Source organism: Alexandromys fortis, unplaced genomic scaffold, assembly GCF_014885135.2.
Source record: "Alexandromys fortis isolate MF-2015 unplaced genomic scaffold, M_Fortis_MF-2015_v1.1 scaffold_130, whole genome shotgun sequence".
Lineage (NCBI taxonomy): Eukaryota > Metazoa > Chordata > Mammalia > Rodentia > Cricetidae > Alexandromys > Alexandromys fortis.
In genome coordinates, this window is record NW_026068016.1 from 517860 (window position 1) to 532100 (window position 14241).

Consider the following 14241-nt stretch of genomic DNA (forward strand, 5'->3'; position numbering starts at 1 on the left):
TATTCCCACAAATTAAGTGTGCTGAATATTTAATATTGAAACTGTTTTCAGTTGGTGACACAATGCAACTGTTTCTGTAAAGGGGGATTTAAGAGAAGACCTCAAAACCCCATGGTATTATTGAAACACTAACATAAATGGTTTTACCTCAGAGTCTAATGGTAAGATACAGAATACGGTATTCAGTTTTCCCTTGGGGGCAGGCTTATTTAACATGGGTAAAACTTCATGAAAACTATTTTCACTAGTGATAGGTCACTTAGTTCACTGAACCAACTGTCAGAGGTAAAATCTGTCCCTCTACAGTAAAAGTATTTCTATTCTGGAAAGTCAACTAATGATTAGAGGGAAATCCAAATCCAATGGAAATAACCCCAAAATACATATCAAAGACTCCAGCCTATTGTGGTGATGCATGCCTGTAATACAAGCTCTTGGAACATGCATGGAAGTCAAGGTTCTTTCTTGTACTACATAGTGAGTTCCTGCTAGCCTGGGTTACAGGTTGCCCTGTCTCAACAAAGAAAAACACAAGATTCTAATGAGACTATTCATATAAACAAGTTTAATGTAAATAACATGGAATACAAAAAAGATTAGAACCATTGTTAAAAAGTATCTAATTCTACCTTTAAAATCATTAAAATAAATAAAACAGGACAATGATCAGAATACCATTATAATCATATAAATAGAAAAGCTACTTTTTAAGGATGGAACAAAGACAGTACCACACTTTATTTATTTTGGCAGCTCAAAAGCTTCAGATGCCCATGATATGGAGACCAGGGTGAAAGTACCTCCACTGAGCGAGAGCTGCTCGCACACTGATGAAAGAACCCTGGGTCTCTAGACCTGCCCTTGGGTAATTCTGACACCATTTGACAGATGAGACAGGTGGTGGGATGTCTGCACAGAACTATACCAGCACTTAGTAAAATGGTTATTTCAGCTGTTGTACCTTGTCCAAGTGTATGCAGTATTAGGATCAGCAATGTTTAGATGTGCAAATAAGTATCTAGTTATAACAATAGATGTGTCCAGCTCCCTACAATGTGAGAAATGACACACCCTTAAGTCTATTTAGGTATATGAGGCAAAGATAATTTCATGTGATAAAAGCCTTATTCAGTATATATACACACATTTAGAAATGAGCAGCACAGAGCAGATACAACTCTTTACCACCCTTCCTCTTGACTACTTCAGAAATGAAGACAAACTTTAGAAAAATACAATGAAAGAAAAGATTCAAGTAGAAAATATATTCCTTTGGTTAAAAATCATCCCCTTTATGATCATCTGTATTCTTGTGAAGCAGAGCAGCCGCAGCAGCCACAGGCATGCTCTTGTGTCACTACTACAGTTGCTTCCAGTCTAGAAGGAATGGCGCTCACTGGGCTGCAGCTGAACAGGAAAGCCCCAGAGCATTATCTTGATGGTGTTCTTTACTTTAGGTACCTCCGACACATGTAATTCTCTTCAGACACTGTATAGCCAAACTTTTGGTAGAAGCCAACGTTTTGTGGTAGACATTCAAGGGTGATCTTGTAACAGTTCAGCTTCTTGCTTAGCAAAGTCAGAGTTGATAATAACCTGAAATTTTGAAATAAAAGTAGCATTTATTAGTGTTCCCTTACATATACAAATTAAGTTGATAAGCATTTAAATTCCAGAAGCATTTTTATCTTGTTTCAAACAGCGGTTCCCAGCCTACTAGTAACTAACTCAGCCTATACCTCTTTTTTATTATGGGAGGAGGGGTACAAGTACAGCATGAATGGAGGTCAGAAAAGGACAATTTAGTGTAGTTTTCGCCTGTAGATGGGCTCTGGGAATCCAACTCAGGCTTATCCTGCAAGTGCAGTCGCCCTCCCACCCATCTTGCCAGCCTCTAAACCTTTTTATTTATTATTAATAAATTGTAACAATTTATGAGGTGCTGAAGAGATGATTTTCTAGAGGACTAGGGTTCAGTTCCCAGGACCCATACAGCTGCTAACTGTATCTCCACTTGTTATCCTCTTGTTATCCTCTTCTGGCTTCCTAACCTCTACAGGCATCAGACATGCAAGTGAGTCACAGTCATATCCAGGCAAAATAACCTATATGCATAAAATTTTTACAAAAATCCACACAAAGGCTACAGAGCTGGCTTAGCATTAAGTTAAGAACATTGGCTGCGGCCAGGCGGTGGTGGCACACACCTATAATCCCAGCACTCGGGAGGCAGAGGCAGGCGGATCTCTGTGAGTTCGAGGCCAGCCTGGACTACAAGAGCTAGTTCCAGGACAGGAACCAAAAAAAGCTACGTAGAAACCCAGTCTTGAAAATAAAAAAAAAAAATATTGGCTGACTCCTGATTTGATTCCCAGCACCCACATGGTAGCTCACAATCATTTGTTACTCTTGTCTCAGGGCATCTGAGGGCACTAGGAACACATGTGGTATAGCGATATATATGCTGGTCAAATACCTCAAATAATTTTTTAAAAAAGAATTTACGCATGAGCCTAGGTATAGTGAGCGGCATACACTTATAATCTCATTGTTTGAGAGCCAGGGCCTGCATTATTTTTATGAAAGGCCTCAAGCTGGCTGTGGTGGCACCCAAAGGTGAAATAAAGCAGGAAGGTGTGAGATTGAAGGTCATCGTTTTCTACAGCAACATGAGACCATAAGTCAAAAGACAAACCCCAAAATACCTTTGTTTCAGGGGCTGGGGATGTAGCTCAGTAATGATGGTTGCCTAGCATGCAGAACGCCCTGAGTTCCCATCTAACACTGTAAGAGGTTGCACATTAAGGTACCTTTGTTCTAAGTCTACTTCAACTATACACTGGCTATGTTCACATCAAATGAGTAATAGCTATAGTCTTGAGTTGTAGCCTTGGCTGGACATGCCACCATGCCAAGCTTCTTTAATCATTTTAAAAGCTGCTTTATAATGACAATGTATATCAGATAAACTCAAGATTAGTCTGAATAATATTGTAGACATACTATTCAGAAACCATCTTTCCAAGCCCATGGAATCAAAATCCTACATTAAATATATGATCTAAGCTGGGCTGTGGGGTGTAGTGTACACCTTTAATCTTAGCACACAGTAGGCAGAGGCAGGTGGATCACTGGGTTCAGGCCAGCCTGGTCTACAACCAGGGCTACACAGAGAAACCCTGGTCCCAAAAACTAAAAAGAAAGCAAGTGATCTAGCTGCTCTAAGATTAAAAACTCCAAAGGTGCTAACTAAAGGGTTTTCTCCTGTATATTTAGACAGATCCTGTCATACAGCCCAGGCTAGCCTTGAACTTGATGTGGTCCTCCTGACTCAGTTTCCTGTGTGCCAATTTTATAGCTAGATACCACCAGCACATCTGCCTTTTATGTTTTAATAAACAATTATCATTTTTGAAAAACAAAACTTTCTAAGATTTTAGTTAAATGGATTGGAGGAATAGTAAATGCTGATATGTAGCACAAATTCTAATTGATCTTAGTAAAACTTAGAATCAGATATTGGGGGTGAAAAGTGAGAGATCAGAAAAGTAGACAGCCACTCTACCAATGCTCATACTGAAGGGGCCATCCTGTCTCTATGAATCCTCAGACTGAATCCTCAAGATTGCATCTGAGCTCCTGTCTCGTCCCACATTATCACATTATATTCCTCTCAGTCCAGCCCCATCCCTTCCCCTCGCCACCTCCTTAGTGCTGGGTTTGAAGGCATGTGACTCCCATGTACTTGGATTAAAGGTGTGAGCCAACATTGCCTGGCTGTTGCTCTTTGATACTTGGTCAGTCACTATATCCTAGGGAGGCCTTGAACTCATAGAGATCCTTCTGCCTCTGCCTCCCAAGTGCTGGGATTAAAGTGTGTGCCACCACTGCCTGGCTTCTATGGCTAACTAGTGGCTTAGCGCTGCACTCCGATCTTCAGCCAAGCTTTATTTATTAGATTACAAATAAAATATCACTATACTGATAGTTCATACAGTCAAGTATTACAAATACCTAGAATACTATCTGATACATACTTGAGAAGACTCAGATTATATTTAAAGGGAGATTCTGCTTATAACTTGGCTATAAACCTATACAAATATTAAACATTCCATTTGATTTTAATCTGACATAGGCACTGGGTACTCACTGTAACTTGTAACTGCTCAAGTCTGAGAATGCTAGTATTAAAAGTTAAAGAGGTTTTTTTTTTTTTGAGGTTACTTTTTATAAGCACTGTTTTCCACTACTCCAGAGGCTGAGACAAGAGGGTCACAAGTTCATAGCGACTGAACTTAATGAGACACTTGTCTCAAAAAGAAAAAGCTAGGCAAGGTTTAATCCTGGCACACCTTTAATATCAGCACTAGGAAGACAGAGGCAGGCAAATTTCTGAGTTAGAGACTAACCTGGTCTACAGAGCGAATTCCAGGACAACCAAGGCTATACAGAGAAACCCTATCTTGAAAAACCAAAACAGTGTAGAGTGGGTGCCACTAGTGACAATGCAATTCAGTTACTTGTTACTCTTGGTAAACAGAATGTGTTTTCAGTTCTCAAACTCTGGGGTGAAACTAATAACACTTTCATTTTTCATTAAACTCAGTCTAAGATACAGAGTAAGAATGAGTTTAGAATAAATGAAAATCAAAAAAAATCAGGAAAGTCTTATGAAATAAGTTTCTTGGCAAGAGACCAATCTGGGACAGGCCATCCGGTTTGCCGGGGTTATGTGTACTTACAGTTTGCCGAGCTGCTTCCCTCTGCACGCATCACTAACAACGACGTCTTCTACTCTCCCTCTCTGCAAACAAGCACAGTTGGACAAGATGAGCCGTCAGCCTGTTTTCCACTAAGCTAGCAAGTAAGAGTTACAATTCCAGTCTTTATTATAGCTCCAATCCCAATCACCATAATGTAATCTTGTCATAAAGATGGTATATCCAGCTTGTTGCTTAGTAACAATTTACCAATTTCAAGTGCAGAAACCAAAACCAATAATAACCTACAGAGTGCTTTATTTAGTTTTTGTTTGGGGGGACAGGGTTTCTCTGCAGCTCTGGCTGTCCTGGAACTCACCAGGCTGGCCTTACCCTTGTCTCCCAGTGCTGGGACTACAGGTGAGCACCCTCACATTTCTGTATGAGTCAGTGTGCGAGAGTGTGTGTGTGTGTGGAGGTCAGACCAACTTAGAACTGTTGTCTCCTTCCACTGTGTGGGTCTCAGGGATGGAACCCTGGGTGGTTAGGATCAGTGGCGAGTACCTTCACCCCTCAAGCCATCTCACTGGCTCATCTATCTGATTGCATTATAACTCACAAAAACATCAGAAAAGTGTATTCTACTGAAGAATTTCAGCAATGAAAAATTAGGGAAAAACTGATTTTGCTAATGAAGCTTCTAAGTTGGTTTCATTAGAAATCATCTGTGCATTTTGCTCATAGACATTAATGTGAGCACATACCTTAGCACATGAATGGATAAATTTATGTTCTATTATCAGAGTTGCCGTAGCAACAATTTGTCCTAGGGTCACATCTTCCACAACTGTAACATAGTAATCCCCAGACTTCTTCATATGCTCAAAAGATTCTGTGGAAATGTCAAAAAAAAAAATCTGTTAGATAGTGGACATTCTATCTTATTAAATTCAAGAAAAATACCAGGCTTATCTGACTTCTTCTTTAAATATTAAAGCTGTTTTCCCACAGGGCTTTGGTTTCCACTTTTTTTTTTTTCGAGACAGGGTTTCTCTGTGGTTTTTTGGAGCCTGTCCTGGAACTAGCTCTTGTAGACCAGGCTGGTCTCACACACAGAGATCCGCCTGCCTCTGCCTCCGAGTGCTGGGATTAAAGGTGTGCGCCACCACCGCCCAGCCACTTTTTTTTTTTTTAAGACAAAGCAAGTGAAGTAGACTGAACATGAGATATTTATTTATTTGTATGTTTATGGAGACAGGGTGTCACCATGTTGCTCTGGCAATTCTAAAATTCACTGTGTAGACCAGACTAGTTTCAAAGAAGAGACCTATCTGCCTGCTTCTGCCTCCAAGCTCTTGGATTAAAAGTGAACACCACTACACCTGGCTAGTTTAAACTTATAAAAGTACTTTATTTATTTAAAATGCCAAGGCGCAGAAATACCAGCAATCAGCACTGAGTGGTCCATACATTTAAAGTCAGCTGTTGTTAGAGCATGGAGAGAGAGCTTGCCCTCTGTGCCGGAAACACATATAACCTGCTAGCAAAGCTAAGACTCGGGGATATTTTAGATGAACGACACCATATGACAGATAAATTTTGCATGCTGCCGTCTCTGTGACTACTTAAAATGTCAATATCTGCCAATTTAATTTATATTTATTTAAAACTAACACTCAAAGATATTCAAGGAACAAAACTGCAGGGTTTTACAAGAGCTTTTATATTCACGATCCATACATAGTCTTGGCTTCAAAATATTTTTGACTAAACAGTTTTCCATTTGTTTTTCCAGTGTTTCATGATTACATATTTCTTCTTTTAGAAACAGGATCTTTGTTTGCTTTGAAAGCACCTTACAAAGATGACACAGATACGTCCCCACTTAAGCAGTTTTTCCCAAGTTGTACAACAAGTGGAAGCAAAGCTACATTCCCACAAATAATGCTTAACACTTTAAACTGCTGGAAAACGACAGTTCTCATCTAACCTGATAGGTATGCAAAGCCAAAGTTTGTTTATTTTTTGGTTTTGGTTATGTTTTTCAAGACGGTTTCTCTGTAGCTTTGGAACCTGTCCTGGAACTAGCTCTTGTAGACCAGGCTGGCCTTGAACTCACAGAGATCTGCCTGCCTCTGCTTCTTGAGTGCTGGGATTAAAGGCGCGCGCCCCCACCCGCCCAGCTAAACCCAGAAGTTTAAAAGTTTAATTTGATAATGAAATTTCTGTGCTTAACATAATCACATGGAAGGAGATAACTACAATAAAAGGAAAATAAAGTGGTCCCCTAGTAATCACCAAGTCATTGCAAACATTTGCATTCTATAAATGTGGATGGCTAGTTCATAACCTTCAGCTCTTTGAATGACCGGGACTGGACAGCATGCTAACCATTCAGACAAGGTACGCTGTGGTACTTACTCATGAACTGCTCAGGGCTGACGACGCCAGTCTCAGTCAGCTGACCCAGTACCTTAAAAAAACCTAGATTTAAAACATTTCAAGTCAAGAGAAAAGTAAAAGATTAAAATATGAAAAGAAGCAAAATGTTTGCCGGGTGGGTTAAAGGAAATTACTTTTTCAAAATGCCATAATCATGTTTCCATTATAATCTTAATCAAATTTTGTAGATTAAACCTACAAATTTCCCGCAGATCCTGTTGTGTCACGTACATAGCACTGTAAGACATTTTCGTACTAGCACCTATTTTTTTACAATCAGAATAGCAAATAACAGCCTTCAACAATATCGCCCGCATAAAACTAGAATCGTGCAGACCTTAATATCAGTAATTCCAGAACCTGCATATACACGTGTTCATTGCTATTGAAGTTTTTTTAAAGAGATGCTGCATTTTCCTAAATACTTACAGTGCAAGATTCTCACCTCCACCACATATCATTTGTAAGCTAAAGTGCAACTCACACAACACTGTTGAGACAACTATAAATTTCTAATTGTACTAATGCTAATGTAGCTGGGGCTTAGTGGTGCACGCCTTTAATCCCAGCACTCAGGAGGAAGAGGGTGGTGGATCTCTGTGAGTTCAAGACCAGTCTGGTCTACAAAGTGAGTTCTAGAACAGCCAGGACTATAGAGATCCAGTCTTTAAAAAAAAACAAAACAGAAACACTAATGATAATGCTAAAAGTACATTTAAAATTTTGAGTCTTCATTTTTCTACATGCAGTAATTCTGACCAAAGTTACTTTCTTCAAATACCCATGAAGAAGAAAATAGTGAGGTAAAATGTTATTTATTACCAAAGTTCCAGAAAATTATTTTGGTTAATTTAGATATTAAAGAATTAGGGACTGGAGAGATAGCTCAGGAGTTGAGAGCACTGGCTGTTCTTCCAAAGGACCCAGGTTCAATTCCCAATGCCTACGCAGCAGCTCAAAACTGTAACTCCAGTCCCAGGGGACCTTGACATTCTCACAGACATAAATGCAGGCAAAATACTAATGCAAATATAAATAAATAAGTCTTTAAAAAATTATATTGTCCTTCAATTTGTCCAAGGAATGTTATTTCTGACTGTCTAGCTTCTTGGAGAAAAACTCTTACATGTGTTTATACATTATAACTTCACTTTTGTTTTTGAGACATCTTTTTGTATTTAGTTATTTTAATACATTATAATAATATCTGGCCTCCATGATACAAACCTATTACAAGTGAGTGCTCCAGTCATTTTAAGTACAAAATTAAGTACTGTTCTTTTATTTTTTTTTAAGATTTTATTTATTAAGTATACAGTGTTCTGCCTGCATGTATGCCTGCTGGCCAGAAGAGTGTACCAGATCCCATTATAGATGGTTGAGAACCACCAAGTGGATGCTGAGAATTGATCTCCGAACCTCTGGAAGTGCTCTTAACCTCTGAGCCATCTCTCCAGCCCTTCAAGTACTGTACTAAGTTAGCATCATGCTTATGAAAATGTATCAGTTTCTAGTCAGGTTTTGCAAACTAAAGTTGGAGCGATACCTTTATTCAAGTCTGCAGTACAAAGAGGCCTCAAAACCAAGCCTTCTCCAGGATTCTTTGGAGAGATGGCTGGAGAAAATGTGGCTGTATTCTGACTCCAGTCCACTTCTTCAAGCAGACTTGGGTCAAACATAGGCGTTTCATCGGGTTTCATCTTTCCAGTAAAATCTAAAATAAAATTTCAAATGTTAAGAGGCTTTATTAGTTAAAAAAAAAAAGTGTGCTTGATAAGAAAGTTAATTTCATCACATTAAATGAATTTTATAACACTATATGAGCTATTTTACTTTAGCTACCTAGAATCTACAACAATTTTACTATCAGATGGAAAATGGATTGCCATTAGGGGTGAAAATAATGGATGAAATCAAAAACAAAACTTTAAATCTCCATTTTCCAGAAGGTCCCTGAAGACATTTTATCCTTGCGGGCTGGTGCTAATAGTGTAGTGGTTCTCAACCTGTGGGGTAGGGGTGGGGGCTGTCAAATGACCCCATACCAGATATGGGACCACATACCAGCTATCCTGCATACCAGAGATTTCTATTATGGTAACAGCGAAATTACAGCTATGAAGTAGCAACAAAGATAATTCTACAGGTGGGTGTCTCACAACACAAGGAACTGAATTAAAGATCCAGCATCAGGGAGTGTGAGAACCACTGCTCTCTAGTAGAACACCGACGTCTTGTGGACCCTCGTGTTTGTACAGCTGCAATCTTGCATCTTGGTGCTAAGCTCCCCGTTATTCGGCATCCCCATCAATACTCACTTGAGTATGTGACCTGTTTGTTTTACATGAATCACGAAAACCGTAACTGGGGAATTATTCAAATTGCTTCATTATTCTCTGCATTCTTAGCCATGACAGACACTGAGTGTCTGCATTTTGTTTCATGACGGCTTTCTTTTGAAAAGCGTGTGTTAGCTGCTTCTAAACAGTTTAAGACTAACCAGTGGATTTTTGTTTGTTTCATCCTTTGCAACAGACATAGTGGTGCATGCTTGTAATACCAGAACTTCAGGCACTGAAAGAAGGGGTTTAGACTAGTCTGGGTACACTGTGGATACTGCCTCAAAACACACATGACCAATGTGATACTGAAACTCTGTCTCAGGAAAAAAAATTATAGTCATAATAAATTTAACCAGTTACTAGTTACAGTACTTAGGGACAAGGTCAGCCTGATCTACAGAGTGAGTTCCAGGACAGCTGGAGATACACAGAGAAACCCTGACTTGAAAAATCAAAAATAAATAAATTGATTTCCAAAAGAAATGCCTTAAAGGCTCCCAGATAAAAGCTATATGTGCACTGAACTGTGAAGTTCAGTCTCATCACAAAGTAAAACCTGCAGCTCCCAGGTACCTGAACACATAGTGACTCTTAGGCCTGCACAGGGAAGACATGCAAGCTGTGCCCCCCCCCCCCCCCCAGGGCCTCACTCTGTAGTTCTGCTCCTTCCTCCCTTACCCTTGCTAAACTGGTTCATCACACTTGCTGAAAAAGCCAAAGGTCAGAGCTCAAGGTAACTTGTGGTCGGCATGGTAATTTCTAGCCACATTCTGCTGATCAGCCACCCGTTGTCCAAAGGCACATTATCTACCGGGAAGCCACATAAATGATGGTGGAGGAGGACTAAACAGCACAACCCCGTCACCACTTTCTAGGAAGAGGGATTCACGGTGTAGCTTAGGTTGCCCTCCCACTCTGTTGTCTGTGTGTTGGGTACTGTGCACAAGGAGGCCCCATGTTGACATCAGGTGTCTCCAATCACTTCCACTGGATATACTGAAACCAGTTCTCTCCCAAACCCTGAACCCACTTTTTAGGTTGGTGTGAACAGCCAGTTTACTCACAGGATCTGTCTCCTGATGCTGCAAGCACAAGCCCTCCTACTTCCTTACATGGGTTCTAGCAATCAGTCAGAACTCTGGTCCTCAAAGAACTCTGGTCCTCAATCTTGCATTGCAAACGATTTACCCTCCCAGCCACCTCCCCAGTCTACCTCCCACTCTTGATTCTGCTTCCACACTCCCCATGCTGAGATTCCAGCAGTGTCCCACCAAGCCAGACTCCGTTTCCAGCACATTACTAAACAGACAGTCATTGGTCCCATTAAACAGGAAAGATCTAAGTAATAGTCAAACTCCTTTTAAAACAGGATTTAAAAACCTCAAACAGGAAAAAGCCTATCTTCCTAGTCATAAGGATATGATTCATGCCTCATTACAAGCTAATAAAAATTCAGATGAGGTGGCAAACACCTGTAATCCGGTGCTAGGAAGGCTGGGTCGTGAACAATGGAATTCAAGGCCAGCAGGGCTATCACAGTGACAAAAAAACAAACAAACAAAAAAACTAAAAACAGCCGGGCGGTGGTGGGGCAGGCCTTTAATCCCAGCACTGGGGAGGCAGGGGTAGGTGGATCTCTGTGAGTTAAAGACCAGCCTGGTCTACAGAGCTAGTTCCAGGACAGGCTCCAAAGCCACAGAGAAACCCTGTCTCAAAAAACAAACAAACAAAAAAACTAAAAACAGCCGGGCGGTGGTGGGGCAGGCCTTTAATCCCAGCACTGGGGAGGCAGGGGTAGGTGGATCTCTGTGAGTTAAAGACCAGCCTGGTCTACAGAGCTAGTTCCAGGACAGGCTCCAAAGCCACAGAGAAACCCTGTCTCAAAAAACAAACAAACAAAAAAACAAAAAAAAACCCACACATATAAAAACTACTAAGGATTGGAGTAAACATGAAAAATTATTTTTAAAGTTGGTTTTTAAAAAGCCATACACCAAACTTCATTTATAATAGTACTGAGGTTTTTTGTTTTTTTCTCCCCAACTGAGTATATTTTTTTTAGAGACAATTTCAAGTTTAGCTTCCCAGCCTCTGAATGAGATTGGATACATACATACATATATACACATCCATACACACACACACACACACACACCTCCACACCCGTGCACTGGGTAGGGGTAAACTTAAGGTTAGCCCCGGCTACATAAAAATCTTCATTCTTTAAAGGTCCATCGCCAGCTAACTAAAGTTTGGTTCTATGAATAGAAATATGCAAAATGTAATAACTCACAGCACTGGCCCACCAACCTGCTGGTTTACCTGCTAAGTTAGCACGAGGAGAAGGCGTGAGTATTGCCTTGGCCACAGTGCAACAAACCTGGAGGCAAAGAAGAACGAAAACACTTCAGAAAGTCACAAAGAAAAAAGACTGCCACACTGCCCCAAGTGACATCACAAAAGCCAGACACCAAACTTCATTTATAATAGTATCGAGGTTTTTGTTTTGTTCTTTTTCACCCAACTGAACTCTCGACAATTTCAAGTTTGGCTTCCTGGCCTCTGGATGAGATTGGATACAAATGGGGAGCAGTTGCTCCTAGGAAAACAAAAAGGAGAAACAAGTAGTGAACACTGAAGACCAAGATCTACAGGTTTCTAAATATGATCTACAGCCATATCAAAATTCCTGTGATAGGTGACAGGCAGGTAGAGCTCTTCAAGGTTTGAAGTATTTGATCTACTTCATCTTTTTATCTCCAATCAGTTGGACAGTTGGAGCATGGCTTTCCCAAGACTAGCCTAAAGGTGCCTGCGATGAGGGTCTTCCCGTTGTCCCTCTGAGCTCTCCAACAGAAAACAGACGACAATCTTTGCATCACGATATCTGCTTCTACGTGGTCGACCTTATCCACGAATTCTGCCTTAAAATACCTCAATTTCCTGAGACCCATTCTTGGATTAATTAAGGGGTGACTATCCCAACAAAACGAATCCCCATTTATTTTTACATTAACAAATTTTGTGTTTGCCTTTCACAAACATTAGTTCCTACACATAAACAGAAATCACACGGCGTTTGTAGGAGTACAAACCCCAGATCCCCCACCCCAGGCTTCAGACAGTCTGAGCAGGTGGGGTTCTTCCGAGCCGGAGCGTGTCTTCAGCAGCTCTCACCGCTGGACCAGTAAAACGGACCCCAGTGTTAAGCGCCCTTTCAAAGCAAAAGCGGCAGACAGGGCAAGGACTGTCCTCAAGTCCCTTGCCACGAACAGTCCGGTTCCTAGGCCATCCAGGACCCTGCCCGGCCGGAGCGCGGGCCACCATGTTAGGCGCCGGGCTCCTGGGCAGGGACGTCCCGGCCTCCGCGGTCTGCAGCCCCAAAACGGTCCCCAGCCCACCCTTCCTCCCGTCTGAGCCCCGGGTCGCCTCACCACACCGAAGCGATCCACGCTCCCCTCCAGGCGCGTCAGTCTCCCGGCCGGTCACAGCGCCGCATCCGGATCCGGCTGCAGCGCCAGCCCCACCCCCTCCCGCGCCGCCCCCCCCCCGCCCCCCCGCGCCGCAGCCGTAACGGCCGGGCCAAACGTGGCAGGACCGGCGCCTCCGCCCTGCCCCACCCCGCCCTCACGCACGAGCTGCGGGCGCGGAGGCCGAGCCACGCACACTATTCCCGGGCTCCGGGGGGCGCGGGGAGGGGCGGGGCTGCGGGAGGGGCGGGGCTACGGGGGCGGGGCTACGGGGCTCCTTGGCGACTCTGAGGTGCGTCACCAGTTTACCTTCCAGGCGCGCCCCTGGCTAGGTGCAAGCTTGTGCCTCTCACTCCTTACCTGGAATAAATTCAAAGGAGTTTAAGCAGCGTCTTGCTATGCCCCCTGCGGGTTCCTTTGATTCTCAGAGCCCTAAGGCTCCTGCCTCATTAGTCCCCTCTGTCCTCTCCCTTCACGTGCAGTCCGTTAAGCAGGACTTCGGTTGCTTACTGGGGATCATGGCCTCTGATTCCCAAATGTCTGACACAGGGCTCTTGTCTTCTAGACACTTGAGTTGGGCCATTCATCCTCCCCCGTCTGGACAGTTCTTTCATTTCTGCATATCTTTATTTATTTTTATTGAGTCCCTCCACATTGCGATGACTGTCCAGAGGAGGCTGGGCTGGGTCTCCTCTGTCTCCCAAATGCTGGGATTAAACGTGTGTGCCACCGTGCCTGGTGAGCATGGTGGGCCCCGCAAGTGCAGCACTTCATGATCTCAGGAGCATTTCAGCTCGCTCTGGGGAAGACGTGGCGCTGGGTTCTCCAGACAGTAATGGGCAGATGCGGAGGCCAGGCCTCTGAAGAAATCATTTTACAGTGCGCCGTACCCAGAGCGCTTGGCCTGTAATGTCAGTAGTGGGGAAACTGAGAAATACGGTTTATGAGAAGAAAGACAGCCCTTCTGTGGGCTCCCACCTCTGAAGTGCTTTTCCTAAATACCATTTGACGGTGAGGAAGCAGAGATCTGGAGCCCCTGCTTTTTTAGAAAGTTACACAAGTGGTAGGTAGCTCTTGTTAAAATTAGAAGGTATTTATTCTCAAGGCATAGGTTCAAAAGGCACAACGGATTATCAACAAGAGTTGTATTTTGCTGGGCAGTGGTGGTGCACGCCTTTAATCCCAGCACTTGGGAAGCGGAGGCAGGCGGTTCTCTGTGAGTTCAAGGCCAGCCTGGTCTACAAGAGCTAGTTCCAGGACAGGGACAAAAAAAAAAAAAAAAAA

The 14241-nt window shown here is 42.5% G+C and overlaps 1 protein-coding gene across 8 annotated transcripts; it reads right to left on the reverse strand.

The window, feature by feature from the left end:
• Positions 1–1027: 1027 nt before the first annotated feature.
• Positions 1028–13046, reverse strand: Gnpnat1 (glucosamine-phosphate N-acetyltransferase 1). Of its 8 annotated transcripts, none has more exons than XM_050162365.1 (7): positions 12922–13046; positions 11798–11867; positions 8692–8859; positions 7125–7187; positions 5468–5595; positions 4746–4807; positions 1028–1596 (listed from the first exon to the last, which is right to left on the reverse strand). In XM_050162365.1, the coding sequence occupies exons 3-7, from the start codon at positions 8843–8845 to the stop codon at positions 1449–1451; spliced, it is 555 nt and encodes a 184-aa protein (XP_050018322.1). In that variant the 5' UTR covers positions 8846–8859; positions 11798–11867; positions 12922–13046; the 3' UTR covers positions 1028–1448. The 8 variants fall into 8 exon arrangements, with proteins under 8 accessions (XP_050018322.1, XP_050018321.1, XP_050018318.1 ...); XM_050162364.1 differs by having other exon boundaries at positions 11781–11867; XM_050162361.1 differs by having other exon boundaries at positions 11810–11867; positions 12922–13044.
• Between the last annotated feature and the right edge of the window lie 1195 nt (positions 13047–14241).